General features: G+C 38.4%; 1 protein-coding gene across 2 annotated transcripts in view; it reads right to left on the minus strand.

The window, feature by feature from the left end:
- mtor (mechanistic target of rapamycin kinase) overlaps positions 1-15,811 on the minus strand; it is a 169,998-nt gene that overhangs the window by 23,823 nt on the left and 130,364 nt on the right. For both annotated transcript variants that reach the window (XM_088006846.1, XM_088006845.1), the window contains exons 44-45: positions 4,924-5,106; positions 3,698-3,832 (exon numbers count right to left, since the gene is read on the minus strand). In XM_088006846.1, coding sequence (XP_087862972.1) covers positions 3,698-3,832; positions 4,924-5,106 — 318 coding nt within the window. The remainder of the gene's footprint in view (positions 1-3,697; positions 3,833-4,923; positions 5,107-15,811) is intronic.

Genomic DNA, 15,811 nt, shown 5'->3' on the forward strand with positions numbered 1-15,811 from the left:
GGTCACATTCAAAAAATAATCCGACCTGTGCTGTTCACACTGCCATGAAAAGATCGGATACAGGTCGCATTATGTCAAAAAAATCAGAATAGGGTCACTTCAGGTGCAGTGTGAACGCACCCACTGAGCGCAACTTCCTTCTTTACCAAATGGAAGAAAAGAAAGTGTTGTCAGACTTTGGTGGTTGTAGGATTTCTCCTCTCTCTTTGGTAAAAGACCATGATCCTTATCTCCAGTTAGCGCCAGGCTAGTGTGTCCGTTTTGATTGTATTTACCCAGAATGCCCTACGCCAGGGGTGTCAAACTCATTTCACATCGCGGGCCACATATGACCCCTAGGTAGACGTCGTGGGCCGGACCATTAAAGTTATAGCTATAAATAACCAAAATATCATGTCTTCCCTTTGTTTTGGTGTAAAGAAGCACAAGGACATTGTGAAATGTGAAATTTAACTCAAAATGTATTGAACAACACTTTTACAAAACATTTCACAAAATTGCACAAACTTTAAGTAACTGGTGTTGAAAATTATAGTAATGAACTTTATGATTACAAGAGACTTATAAAGAAAGGCTAACATTACATTGCACATTTTTCACACACATTCATCACCACAGTAAGTATTCATTTTCACAGAGCTGTATTCTTTTAATGGAAACAGTATCTGCAAATTCAAAATGCAAGGCATTTTAAAGACGTTAGTCTAGTCTGGACTTGTTTTTGTTGCTGAAACTTGGCATCTTTTGGCCTGCACAAGTGCATCAACATCAGGTGTCATGTCCTGACTAGCTGTCACTTTCAGAATGTCATTTAAGTGCTTGTGTGTGAGCCTTGAACGCATTTTTGTTTTATAGATACTCATTACTGAGAAAATTTGTTCACAAAGGTAGGTTGTCCCAAACATGCACAAAATTTTAGCAGCCAGGGCTGTTAATTTGGGGTACCCTGGTAGTAGATACTGATAAAAGGTGTCCAGACCTACGGAGGCAAATTTGCCCTTCAAATCTGCGTCACATTGCAAATCAATTATCTCTAGCTGGATGTCGACAGGCAGATCAGAAGCTTTAACTGTGAAAGGTGAGCGAACAACTGAAAATTCTGTCTCAAGTTCACCAAATACCTGAAATCGTTTATTAAACTCCCACAGTAATCCTGCAATCTTGTCTTTGTACCGTTTCACGTCTGCATCAGGTGTGGTCACACACACACATCTCTCAGACAGGGGAAATGAGCAGGGTCTCCACTTGCCAGTTGCGTCTCCCACAAAGCCAGCTTCAACTTAAATGCATGTATTTTGTCAGAAAACTGTGTGACAACTTTTTTGCGGCCTTGCAACATTTTGTTCAGACTGTTCAAGTGTTCAGTAATATCAACCAAAAATGCAAGGTCCTGTAGCCATTCCTGGGATTGTAATTCCGACACAGGTTTTCCTTTTTTCTCCATGAACTGTCTGATTTCCTCTCATAGATCAAAGAAACGCATCAGCACAGCGCCTCGGCTTAACCATCTCACTTCACTTTGGTATGGCAGGCTGTGTGTAATGTTGCTGTCACTGAGAAGGGTTTCAAACTGACGATGATTTAGCCCTCTGGCTCGGATGAAATTTACAGTGCGAACAACCACCTCCATGACGTGGTCCATTTTCAAGGACTTGCAACACAATGCCTCCTGGTGCAAAATACAGTGAAATGTCCAGAAACGATCTCCTCCATTAAGGGCTTGCACTTTCTCTCTGAACTTTGTCACGACACCTGCTTTCTTTCCGATCATGGATGGTGCGCCATCTGTAGCAATGCTGACAGCGCGGGACCATTCCACTCCAACTCTGTCCAGTGCAGCAACGACAGACCCGAAAATGTCCTCGGCTGTTGTTGTGTCCATCATAGGCACCAACTCAACAAACTCTTCAGTAACAGTCAATGTCTCATCAACTCCACGAATAAATATCGCCAGTTGAGCCACATCCGTGATGTCAGTGCTCTCGTCAATTGCAACGGAAAATGCAATAAATGACCCGACTCTCTGTTTCAATTGGCTGTCTAAATTTGCCGATAGTTCCGAAATCCTCTCTGCTATAATGTTCCTCGTCAGGCTGATATTGGCAAAAGCTTGTCGCTTCTCGGGACATACGAGTTCAGCCGCCTTCATCACGCATCTTTTAACAAAGTCACCGTCGGAATACGGCTTTGATGCTAATGCTATTTCACTAGCAATTAGGTAGCTGGCTTTTACCGCGGCTTCACTGACTTCTCGGCTCCAGGTGAAAGTTGACTGCTGTTTCCTCAGGACCGCCAGAAATTCGTTGACCTTATCCGTTCTCAGTTGTCCTTGTAAGCTGTCATATTTTGCGCTGTGGTGAGTCTCGTAGTGGCGCCGAATATTATATTCCTTACATATGGCAACTTGTTGCAAACACACCAAGCACAGAGGTTTACCATGCGTTTCCGTAAATAAATACGACGTGGTCCATTTTTCTTGGAAAATTCTACACTCTTTATCCACTTTTCTCTTTTTTGATAACGCCATTTTTGCTAATTAGGGTGTAGTGGGCAGGTACAGAACAGGATATAAACAAGTCATAACAAGCAGCAGATGTTGCGAACAGTGCGCCCCTAGCAGATAATTCATGAATTGCATTTAATTAAAAAAATAAATCCATGTCTTTTATGCATTTTTTTCCACTTTCAAATTATCCTGCGGGCCTGATTGAACCTCCTTGCGGGCCGGTTCCGGCCCGCGGGCCGTATGTTTGACACCCCCTGCCCTACGCTGTAGTCGGCTTCCTGCTTCTGGTCCGCTTATATCTACACTTCACTTCAACCAGGACCAAATTGAGGTTTTTAGGGACCAGAGTTCACTTGCTTGGTCCACATCAGAGTTTGATTTCACATAGGGCTGTTGTAAACAAATATTTTAGTAATCGAGTAATCTATCGATTATTCTTACGATTAATCGAGTAATCGGATAAAAAAAATTATGAAATGAAATATTGGTAAATCTGGCATAATACCGGTGTTACTATCAGATATCAATATCAGTCCAATTTTTCATATTTGAGCATCCCTAACAGTTGCTTTTCTGTAGTTTAGAAAACTAACCTGTAACAATAATAGCTCACTTTCTAAGTTAACCAGAAGAAAAGTTATAGAAAAATCTGAAATTATATTGAATTTAATAACAAAGAGGCAGGCTCACAAATATGCTTATAAAAAATGTCTACAATCCAGCTTTTATAAAATATTTATAACTGGGTAATAAAAATATTACCCAGTTATTTTGGTCTAGTTTCTACTGCAAATGTTATAGTACACTATAAATAACACAAAAATAACTTACAAGTAACTTTTCAGCAAGATATAGAAGCTTGTGTTGAGTCCATAATACCCTAATACTGATGAAAAAGTATTGGTTCCATTGTCAGATATTTCGCTTATAGCAAGACATTTTTCTCATGTTGAAAGTGAAATAATCAATGGAACCAATACTTTTTCATCAGTATTAGGAAATTATTGACTCAAAGCCAGCTCCAACATCTAGATGAAAAGTTATTTTTGTCTTATTTGAAGTGTACCAAGACATTTGCACTAGAAATCCCTGGTAAGATTTTGTGTTTTTTCAAAATAAAGTGAAAGTATATAAAGCTAACTATTTGTTCTTGTTTGGTTACAAAACAGCAATCGGATCCTTTCCACCAACCTGAGGAAGCTGCTTGGAGATGCGTCTGAACACGTGGTAGTAAAGGTCCCAGGCCTGCGTCAGGTCTTTCACATTCCCAGAGCGCATGTACTTCCTGCACCAATCCTGGGCCTCCATCAAATCTCTGCCGTAAGCCTGGAAAAAGAAAAATGGAGATGAAAAGTGAGAAAAAAAAAATCAGTTGATGCATTAGATGAAGCAACACCAACAACCATGAAACAAAGTGACATATTTTCATATGTATGGCTTTAAATTGGTTCTTTCTCAATGAGTGCAGATATTTTATTGATCTTAGAAACTGTTAGACCTGTGGGGTTCCTCAGGGGTCAATCTTTGGACCCTTACTGTTCAACTTGTTCATGCTTCCAGTGTGCCAGTTAACTCAGAACTATAATGTGTCCTAACTCAACTATGCAGATAAGTCTATGTGTCACTGGCAGCAGGAGGGGAATAGTGTCTAAAACAGACCTTGAAACCTGAATCCATGCTTTTGTCCCCAGAAGGTCAGACTACTGTAATGGCCTGCTCACTAGTGGTGGGCATGTATCATATCATTTCGTTTATCATGATAAATTTCTTATCATAAAATTGTGATTTGCTTTTGTCACAACAAATCCTAATTAATGTTTAAAACTCCCCAAAACTGCCTGTAGTTGGGATTGTTAGTTTTACTATTTTCTCCTCAAATGAGAGCATCAATAAATGGGAAAATATTATGAAATACAGTCACTGTAACACACCTACTGTGTGGAGTTTAGAGATACAAAGCCCACTTTGTTAAGCGACTGTTTTCCTAAAGGAGCGCATTCCATTTGGGTTTGTTGTTGGTTACATGACAGCTGTGTCATGCAGTCACACACTATTTAAATTCAGCCTGAATTTAAACAGTCGGAGAATAACTATTTTATGTAATTTTGGTAACTGTATGACTGTGACTGCATTACACAGCTTTTATATCTGTGCATGTGACAGCTGAAAATATGTTGCCTATATTTTTTTTCCCATTAGTCAATGATTCTTTCCTCATATTTCTTATGTTTTAAATTTGTACCAATGAATTTGATCTGTTTGGGAACTCTTATTCTTGATTTTTCTATAAAGCACTATAAACTGCCTTGTACACAAAATGTACTATAGAAATAAATTGGCCTTGCCTATGAACCAGAAAACATGCTAAACATCAAAGGAAAAGCCAAAAGTGCACTTTGTAAAAGTCTGACACCAGCCTGGTTGAATGAAGTCTCTTTGAGGGTTTGTGGTCCTCTCTCCATCATGGCGTGTAGTGGCTCCAGCACAGCAAACATGCCCTTTACATTACGCTCGCCAAAGTAAAGACGAGAAGCTTCCTCAAGGCCCTCGTGCCACATCTCATGCCACAAGATAGCGACGCGGATAAGCTCCTCACTCACCTGGATGAAGAGAGACAACAGATAAAAGGTCAGGCTGCTGTGAGATATTAAGTTCATAACACAGCCTGAGCCCCCGGGCTAACACAACCACGTTTTTCAGAAAGATATCATCCAGGATGTTTCTGATTCTCACTGAAAAACTGCAGGGGTTTTCTATGTTTTTTTTAATTTTTTAAATCAAAAACAGATCCTTTATTTAACAGCTGGTAAACAAAATGCCAGGTTTATATACTCACCAGGGGCGCCGCCAGAAATCTTGGGCCCCCTGACAAAAAATTAGATTGCCCCCCCTCACTCCCCACCCCCCACACAGCTGCTGTTACAATTTTTTGAGTTTATTTGACCCATAAAAAGCGTCACAATTTTAAAGGGTTGCATCTATCTGCCTTGCTTTCTTTGGTTCAATTGTGATAATTAGCACAATATTTAGTGCTCATGAATGTAACATCCAACAGTCCACATCCAGTATGAAAGTAGGTTGCTTAAATTTTTTCTATTAGTTTTAGATTACTGAAATGTCTCTCCCCATAAGCAAGTCAAAAGCAACGTGCAAAATACACATAAAGCAATCCAGACTTCTCAAAAATGCTATGTAGTTGCATTTTATTCAAGCTGCAGTATATAACTTTAATAAAAAATATGTTTTCTCCATATTTGTTAAAGCTGTCACGATGTCGTAGCCGTTTGTTATGAGACAGATAATCTGTGAAAACAATCAATCTCTTCCATCTCCTTCCTGAATTACTATTACTGGTTAAAGTAATGCACCGTTCTGACCAAAACAACCAATCAGAACTAGTAGGACGCTGTTAGCACTGTCAATTAGCCTCATTCACTCACTGCTAAATGTGCTAATGGTGGAGAAACAACTTATCATTTACAAGAAACCGTTTATCTGCCATCATTTTTAACTATGCTAACTAAACTGAGCATTCACAGTTTGAATCTGCAGTCTGTGCTATGCTAGCTGCAGCACGGCACAAATCAAGGGGGAGGAAGGAAGAGCAGCACCACATGAGATTGTGATTGACAGCACTAAAACTCTCCTGCCACTGACTGGTTGTTTCTAGCACTGGGAGAAGGCAGAGGAAATAGATTTTTCACATTACTGTCACAACATAATGACAGTTTTAAAAAATATGTGAAAAAACAAACAAACAATTAGATAAAAGTTACATACTGCAGCTTTAATTTCACTCAGGAAAGGACAGGTCAGGAGGGACGTGGGTTAGAGCTGCTGCTGACTGACTCATCTGTTGTCCCTGTACCTTTTACAGGTACAGGGACAACCTGTAAAAGGTACAGGGACAAGTTAAATATATGAATATGTTGGTAATTTTTTTTCCTTAATTCATTAAATGCTAGTGAAATGGAGGCAAACAGCATTCTGTAGCTAAGCTAACTCGGCTAAATGGTTGACAATCTCACACAGTCTACTCACCTCTCTTGGAGAAAAACTGGGTTATAAATTAACACTCTTGCTTTTCTCTCTCTCTCTCTATTTTGTTTTTGAAAACCTGATTTTATAACTTTTCTTAGCAGCATAGTAACTGGCACAGTCATTCGTGGTCGCAGCTTCTACTGACTGCAGCTGCGTCACAGTCAAGCGTTCCAAGCAGGAACCAACTATTTCATACAGATCCAGGGGGGAGTTCAGGGCAAAAACGGATGTGTGTTTTTTGGTCTGGGAGGGGTAATATTAAAATTTTACTGCTAAAAAGAATCTTTGAAAATACAATATGATTAATTTTGCATTTGACAGGATCCCGGTTTTTAAAATTTTATTTCTATGAACAAAATATAAATAATTAAATTGTGGAGGGCCCCCTGCTGGTCAGGGCCCCTAGAATTGTCATCACTTTTCACCCCTTTACCGCGCCCCTGATACTCACACACAGTTTGTGTCAAATTTGTACACAGGACTGTTAAAATGTCATTAAAAAATAATGACTCATTTCAACTATTTTCCTCTTATGAAATGACATTTTTTCCAGTACAGTTCCACTGAAAAACAAAGAAGTCTGTTTGAGGGGAAAAATATAAAAGTAAAAGAGCTGAAGTAACCTGGAAACACCAGTGTTCACACCATAAAACTAATATTTTGTTGAACCATGATTTAAACTTTTTGGCTCCACATCTGGTCTCAGTGTTTGCCCACCTTGCAGTGAAAAGGTCATCGTATCGGTCAGACCGTCAGGACTTTCTGTCAGTTCTGAACTATGGCATTCAAAATGTTCCTGATGAGGTCACTATTTTGTTGATTAGGATAAATGCTGTGATGTGGACGAAAACAGGAGAAGTCTCTCTTTACCTTGAACAGTTCCAAGTTTGGTTTCACCAGACCATAAACACATCCTCATTTCGGTTCTGCCAGGACTGGATGTTTTCTTTAACAGAAATGGATTCTGGGCTTTCAACCCAAATCCTAATTCTACACATATGGAGAAAACAGCAGGTTGTTTTCTCTTTCAGAATGCAAACTAGCTCAGGTTGAGAAAAAATAAATGTCAACCTCTTGCCCATTGCACCTTTTAACTTCATTTCAAATACATTTAATAGCTTCATTTTTAAGAAATATTCACACATTTTCAACATGATTGAGTCCAGAAGCTCAATTTTAGTCCATTCTGCCTTAAAAAGCCTGGAACAATCAAATGTACCCACTTTTTATTTCAGCCATGTTCAAACTTCCTACAGCAAAAATTGTAAAGTTGAAAGTACTTAGGGGACAAAAATCTAATTTCCCCCCCAAATAAAAACTGAAAAATAATATTACTGAGTTATTTCTCTTTGACCTGCAATATTTTAATGAGAACTAAACATTTTATATAGCAACAATATAACATACAGAATATTAGTCTGATAATTGCCCTAATGTTTTCTGTTTTTTAAAAAAAATATATTTTATTGAATTTTCTCTTTTAGGACATATATTTACAAACAATCAACTTAACATTATAAACATCTGCTTATGCATTCATATTCACTCACCATTCAAACCTGCATTTGTTTAGTTCCAAAAATATACAAAACCCTTTAAATTAGAACAGAGAAAAATAACAAGACAGTATATAAATAGAAACTGTAGACAAGACAGTCATTCAAGACACTCATTATTAAGCTCCGCCTTCAGTCCCTATGATCCTCATATATGGCTCCCCACAGGTTCTCAAAGTCCCGCTGTTTACCCTTGGCGATGTATGTTAGTTTTTCCAGTCCGAGTGAATTTGCAATTTCTTTCTTCCAGAGTCCCACGGAGGGCGCGTCCATGCTCCTCCAGCATTATGCAATAGATCTTCTGGCTTGAAGAAGTCCATAGTCTATCAATTTAGTTTTAATCTGTGATTGTTTAAATTCCACTGGGTATATTCCTAGAACACAGATTTTGACCTCTAATGGGACTTTCACCCTAAACAAATCAAATAGACACCTAATAACATCCTTCCAAAATTTCTGAATTTTAAGACATTCTCACATACAATGGAGAAGGGTTCCTTTTTCAAATAAGCATATTTAGTGCAAGTATCTGGAATATCACTGGACATATGATGAAGCCTAACTGGTGTTCTATAGGTTCTCATGAGCCATTTATATTGCAGAAGTTTAAGTCGTGTGTTTATCGATTGATTTTGTGCTTTTAAACAGGCCTGATTCCAGTCTTCCTCATCAATATCTTCAAGAGTATCTCTTCTCCAAGGGTCTAACTTATCCATTGCAGAGTCCTTAGAGGAAAGCATCAACAAATTATAGAACAAAGAAAGAAAACTTTTCCCTTTTAAGTCCCCAACGCACACCTCTTCTATTTTTGTTAAGGGTGGAATGTCCGTTTCAGTTTTGATGACATATAATTTTTCAATTGCAAGTATTTAAAAAATGCTTTGGGGGTATCTGATCGAAAGTAAGAAACATGCCATCGGCATATAGATCTTTAATTTTCTGAATGCCTTTGGTTTTCAATAGTTTAAATCCTCCATCATTTTTCCCTGGAGTGAACCTTTCATTACCCCAAATAGGGGTAAATTGTGACAGCTCTGGATGGCCACCCATATGTTTATGTGCTGCATGCCAAATTATAATTGTATTTTTTAAGAAAGGGTTCTTTGTGTTGTTTTTTTAAGTGTCTTTTTATCTGAAGAATATAGGAAGGTGTTTAAGGGGAAATCTGGAACAGATTGCTGTTCAATGTCTACCCAAGCTGGAGGTGCCATCAGACAAAAGTAATGAGTAGCTGATGTTAGTTGGGCGGCCATATAATACCATCTGAGATTAGGGACTTTAAGTCCACCTCTTTCATAGGGCAAATAGAGTAGCTTTAAATGGAGTCTTGCTCTTCTATCACTCCAAATAAATTGATTAAATAGTTTGTCCAGACTGTCATAAAATGAGTCGGTCAGTGGCAATGGAAGTGTTTGGAAACAGTATAAAAATTTGGGCAAGATTGTAATTTTTAATAAATTTATTCGGCCTATCATGGATATAGGTACATTTGACCATTGATTTAGCATTTCTGTGACTTTTTCCACAAGGGGATTATAATTTGCTGTGCTTATTTCACTGAGGAATGGGGTGATCTTAATGCCTAAATATGTAAAACCTTTTGTAGTTGTTTTAAATGGGGTAGCCACAATAGGACTTCTCCTTTCTTCTTCATTAAGAAACATTAACTCTGATTTAGAATTATTAATTTTATATCCTGAAAATTCACTGAACTCTTTTATTGGATTTAACAAATTTGGAATACTGATCTTCAAATTACTTAAGAAAAATATGTCATCTGCAAACAAAGAAATGAGATGATCTCTTCCTCCAATTCTAATACCTGATATTCCTGGATTTGCTCTAACCGCCATCGCCAGAGGTTCTATTGCCAATACAAAAAGCAGTGGTGTACAGGGGGCAGCCCTGTCAAGTTGACCGTTGTAAATTAAAAGGTTTTGACATGTTATTATTGGTTAAAACTTGTGCTGTCGGATCAGTATATAGTGGTCATATCCATTTTAGAAAGGTTTCACCCAGTCCATATTTGGGGAGAACTTCAAACAGATAATTCCACTCTATTCTATCAAACGCTTGATGAGCGTCCAATGATAACATCACTGTGTCCTTACAATTATGTTTTTCATGTAATACATTAAGAACCCGTCTTATATTATGGTATCCTTGTCTTGTTTAAATAAATCCTTGTTGATCATCTATTATTAAATTGGGTAGGTATTTACCTAATCTCCTAGAGAGAGCTTTACACAAAATCTTTGTATCACATCCCATAAGACTGATTCCTCTATATGAGGAGCATTCAGTTGGGGGTTTGTTTGGTTTTAGCAAAAGAGTTATTGTAGCTAATCTCAGTGAGTCTGGGAGTATTCCAGTTTTATATGATTCTTCATACATGTTGAGAAGTGGTGGGATTAATTTATTTTTAAATTTTTCATAAAATTCTATTGGAAGTCCATCAGGACCTGGCGTTTTACCGCTATTCATGCTGTCTATTGGTTCAGATAGATCTTTTATTGTTAAAGGACTATCAAGAGTTGTTTTCTCTTCCTCTAAAAGGGTTTTGAATTTTAATTGATTAAGAAATGTAGTTTGTGATTCTTCGTTTCCAGAATATTCAGACTTATACAAAGTTTTGTAGAATTCTCTAAACTTTTCATTTATTTCTGAAGGGTCTGTGGTTAAAATGTCAGATTTTGATTTTATGCTTTTAATTGCTCTTTCCGCATGCATCCGTTTTATCCTCCAAGCCAATAATTTACTGGCCTTTTTTCCTTGATCATAAAATGCTTGTTTTGTCCACATTGTTTTTTGCCACTTTCTCTGTCGTTAATTTATCATATATGGTTCTTAAAACAATAAGTTTGTGTAATTTTGTAGGATCATTGCTCTGATAAAGTTGGATTTAATTTGTCTCTAGTGATTTTAAATCTTGGTTATATTGTTTATTTTTATTGCTGCGATAGCTGATAATTTCTCCTCTAATATAGGCTTTAAAAGCTTCCCATCTAATACTAGCTGTGGTTTCATCTTTAGTCATTTCAAAATATTTGTCAATGCACGTTTCTATAAATGTAACAAATTTTGAGTCTTTTAGCAAAAGTATCTGCATCCTCCATCATTTCACCAATCTTATTTACTTTAATTTCCAGGGACACTGCAGCATGATCACTAATTACAATACTATTATACCAGAAGTTCTCCACATGAGGCAATAACTCCACGGAGATGAGAAAATAATCAATTCGCGAATGGTATTGGTGTGTGCTTGAATAACATGAAAATTCCCTGTTATTTGGGTTCCTTGTTCTCCATACTTCATTTATTCTTAAATCTTTTATATAGTTAAGAAGTATTTTCCTGATTTGTGTATGACTGGTATCGATTTGAGTAGATTTATCCAGACTTGGGTTTAGGGTGCAATTAAAGTCCCCTCCTATCATATAAAGTCCCTCCAGGGTTGGCAAGGTTAAGAATAAATTTTCATAAATGGATGGATTATCATTGTTAGGCCCATAAATATTTATCAGATTTAGTTTTAATTTTGAAATATGTTCGTGCACAATAATATGTCTCCCATATGGGTCTTTGATTGACCTTATAGTTTGAAATGGTATTATAAGAATAATAACTCCTCTGGCGTTACAAGTAAAGGAAGAGCTATATACCTGACCCTGCTATATTTTGGTTATCTGATGTATTTCTGGCTCAATCAAATGAGATTCTTGTAGGAAAACTATTTTAGATTTCAAATATTTTAGTCGGTCTAATACTTGTTTCAATTTAGTTAGCTGTCTTATTCCTCTGACATTCCAGCTTGTAATTTTGATATTTAAAATATTTCCTTTGGTTGTCTTCTCCATATCAGATGATTTAGTTTACTATTACACTAAAATAAAATAGGTAAAGATAGTACTGAAAATGCTTTATAAAATTCTATTGGAAGTCCATCAGGACCTGGTGTTTTACCGCTATTCATGCTGTCTATTGCTTCAGATAGATCTTTTATTGTTAAAGGATTATCAAGAGTTGTTTTCTCTTCCTCTAAAAGGGTTTTGAATTTTAATTGATTAAGAAATGTAGTTTGTGATTCTTCGTTTCCAGAATATTCAGACTTATATAAGGTTTTGTAGAATTCTCTAAAATTTCCATTTCTGAAGGGTCTGTGGTTAAAATGTCCGATTTTGATTTTATGCTTTTAATTGCTCTTTCCGCTTGCATCCGTTTCATCCTCCAAGCCAATAATTTACCGGCCTTTTCTCCTTGATCATAAAATGCTTGTTTTGTCCACATTAAGTTTTTTGCCACTTTCTCTGTCGTTAATTTATCATATCTGGTTCTTAAAACAAGAAGTTACAGGTTTGCACATACATTCACACATTCAACCATACAAGATACAGAACTAGTTATGAACAATCCCCAACTGAACTTTTGCATTTCTTTATCCGAAATCCCTCCCACCCCTCCCGAACCAGGAGGATGTTGATCCACAACACTGAGGAGCAACTAGTCAACATGACCTCACCAAAACTCCACACAGAGTAGACAGTGTCTACTAACCATTAAAATAAAATAATACCATTAACCCTTGATAGAACGGTAATAACTTATTTAAGGCTTAGCTTTTAGCATAAATTCTAAAACAGTTCAAATTAGGCTTAGAATACGTGAGTACATAAAAGCAATCAGTTATGTTTACATAAACTGCCCATTAACTTAGAACTTATCCTGTTTATTTTTCCGTCACTGATCAGCTCTTTTAGAACAGGAATATCCATATGAAATGTCTTATCGGTTTACCTGTTTCTTAACCAGTATGTCTTTCATGACTCACTGATCAAAAGCATCCGCTGTGCTTTATTTTGGAAGAGTCTTGTAAAATTTTTCAGCTTCTTGAGGCTTTGAGAAGAGATGGATCTTTCCACAGTAGAGGATCCGAAGTTTGCAGGGATTGTGTTGGAATCCACGGAATGCGCCGATGTCAACAAACAGCTTCACCACCGGGTGAAACCCGCGTCTGATCCGTACCGTCTCCGCGGATAGATCCTGTGTAAAGGTGATTTTGGCCCCATCTTGTGTAATATATTTTTTCCTTGCCTCTCGGTACACAAATTCCTTCTCTGGGAACTTTAAGAAGCAAATCAGAACCGCTCTGCCCTGATTTGGTTTCCCAGAGGCTGGTGTGCGGGGTACCCGCTCCAGTGTGAATAACTTGTCTGGTGCGAGCTCCAGCCATTTCGGGAGCATGTTGCTAATAAGGTAAAAAAGTGGTTGCCTTCCCTCTGCTCCTTCTCGAATGCCTTAGACACGCTGATTCTTTCGCCTTCCTCGGTTTTCCAGGTCATCTGTTTTAGCCTCAAGGAGCAGGATTTGTTTCATTGCCGAAACCAACGATGTTTCTGCTTTTCGAGCAAGCTTTCTACTTCGGCAATGCGAGCCTCGGCCTGCTCCATATGAGCCGCCTGGTTTAATAAGTTTTGTTTTACCTCAGACACTTTAGCTTCCAGTGCAGACATAGTGCTCGCCATTCCAGTCAGTCTTTCATCTGTACTACCCAGTTTTGCTCCAAAATCCGACCGGAGTGGTTTTAGCTCTTCCAACACTTCAGCTATGGTAGCCATATTAGCATCCTCACCGCACGTTGGACTGTTTTGGTGGCTGTCTTGCATCTTCTTGAAAAAAATTTTGCACTGTTTCACAGACGAAGCTTTAGACATATCAGTGTCGTATCTTTCGAGCCTTACTTACAGCTTTTACAAGGGTTTTAAAAGGAAATTTCGGACACTGTCCTCGGAGTTATTCACCGAGCTGCCATTCTGGTTCTCGGTCACGTGACCCTCCCCAATATTTTCCGTTATTTAACTTTCTTCTATTATTATTTTAAATTTTTTAATCCATAAAATATTTATTTGTATTTCCAGCAGTAATTTTCTTTTAACATTTGCTGTATTAAGCCAAGTACAACGAATGGATGGTGTGGCCAAGTACTATGACAGACTGGTGACCTGTCCAGGATGACCCCGCCTCTCGCCCTGAATGTTAGCTGGAGATAGGCACCAGCAACCTTTCCGACCCTATGGACCTTACCACAGGGGCCGCGTTTCATTGGTTAATGCCCATTTACGTCACAGCGCAGCTACCACGTGCGTGACCATCTCACAAACACAAGCTACAGTAGTAAACACATTGTACATTGTGGACTAGCAGACCGGCAGAAAGTTTTTGCGTCCGGACTCGAAAAAGAATGGTTCTCCACTGTCAGTGGGGTATCTGTTCAGGCGATGTCAGGTATCCTGATCGTATTTGTGGAACTAAAATTCACAGTTTTCCAAAATCTGAAACGGGATGCCTTGCTTGGATCAAAGCTTGTGCACAACCGCATTTGCAGCTCAACCATCGTAGGATCAATAAGAACAAAGGAGTGTGTGCTGGTGTAAGTATTATTGCTTTGCTTTCTTTGTGTTTAGTGAATGGGGATATTTTAAGTGATTATTTATCACTCAAAATATTCTGCTTTACAGCTTCAGTAATAAAAACAGCCATTATGAAAACCTTTTAGCTAAGTACAGCATAATGGCAGTACCGATACAACTTCTACACCTTATAGCCTGTATGTCACACAGTCTTACGTTAACTGAACAGATCAATATGCAATGTGTACCGTATCTGACGCACATTAATGATTTTATTTTACCTGAAAAGGCTTTTTACTAAACTGTAATCGTGTTAGCCACGCTAGCTCCGAGTATCAGGCCTAGGCCTGATAGGCCTAGGTCTATCAGGCCTAGGCACATTCAAACATTTGCCAAAAACAGAAATCACTGATTCCAAAAGTAACCCTCAAAACCATGAATGCCCGACTTACCCAGCCTTGCAAGAACAATAGGCATCACTGATCTTGTCCACAGCTATATTTATGCTGAGGGTGTGAGGATCTGCTGTTCTATTTCATCCCTACTGACCACCAGAGGCAGTGCTAAAGCACTGAATGATCACTCTTGCGCATGCACAGGTCGAGAATCTTATACCAACATGGTCACGTGTGACCCCCGGTGACACTGGTAAGTCTATATAGTCATGTGACAATGACAGCTCAGTCCTTTTTCATCTTCTCGCATGCAGGTTGATAGGTGATAAGAATTTGGTTACTGCTTGTCGCTGGTAGCCTCGAGACTGCGGTCGGAGCTGCGGGGATTTTCTCGCCCTCCAGAGGCTGCGCAAGCTCTTCATTGATACAACTTTGTTCTTCGATTGGTAAGTTGTTTTCTCTCTATTAATCGACGGGAGCGGCGGCGTCAGCTTCCCGCGTCGATTTTTCTGTTGCTGGTGGTACGGCGTTAGCCAACTCCGACCGGCTTGTTGCTTAGCCGTATTGGCTCGTATTTATGGCACCCGCGTTCGGATTGCCTTTAGTTATTGTATTGCAGCCGTTTTCGGGATTGCTTTTGTCGAGAAAAGTTGAGCTCATCCCACTTCCCCATGCTGGAGATTTTAGTTTAATAATAACAAATAAAGTAATCTTTAAAACTAATTACACAGGTGACATCAAGACTCAACAGTAGAGTCAGACGGTAATGACATTAATCTGGTTGTGTGTGTTGTTATTGTGTCCTGCAAACTTTGCTTTAATTCTACTTTTTTCTATTTAATCATGAAAAATCATAATCAGACAGAAAGAGAGTCATGGAACAGGAAGAGCAGGTTTCCTGAA

The sequence above is a fragment of the Poecilia mexicana genome, unplaced genomic scaffold (assembly GCF_051168715.1).
Source record: "Poecilia mexicana isolate PSO_F unplaced genomic scaffold, ASM5116871v1 scaffold_7, whole genome shotgun sequence".
Classification (NCBI taxonomy): domain Eukaryota; kingdom Metazoa; phylum Chordata; class Actinopteri; order Cyprinodontiformes; family Poeciliidae; genus Poecilia; species Poecilia mexicana.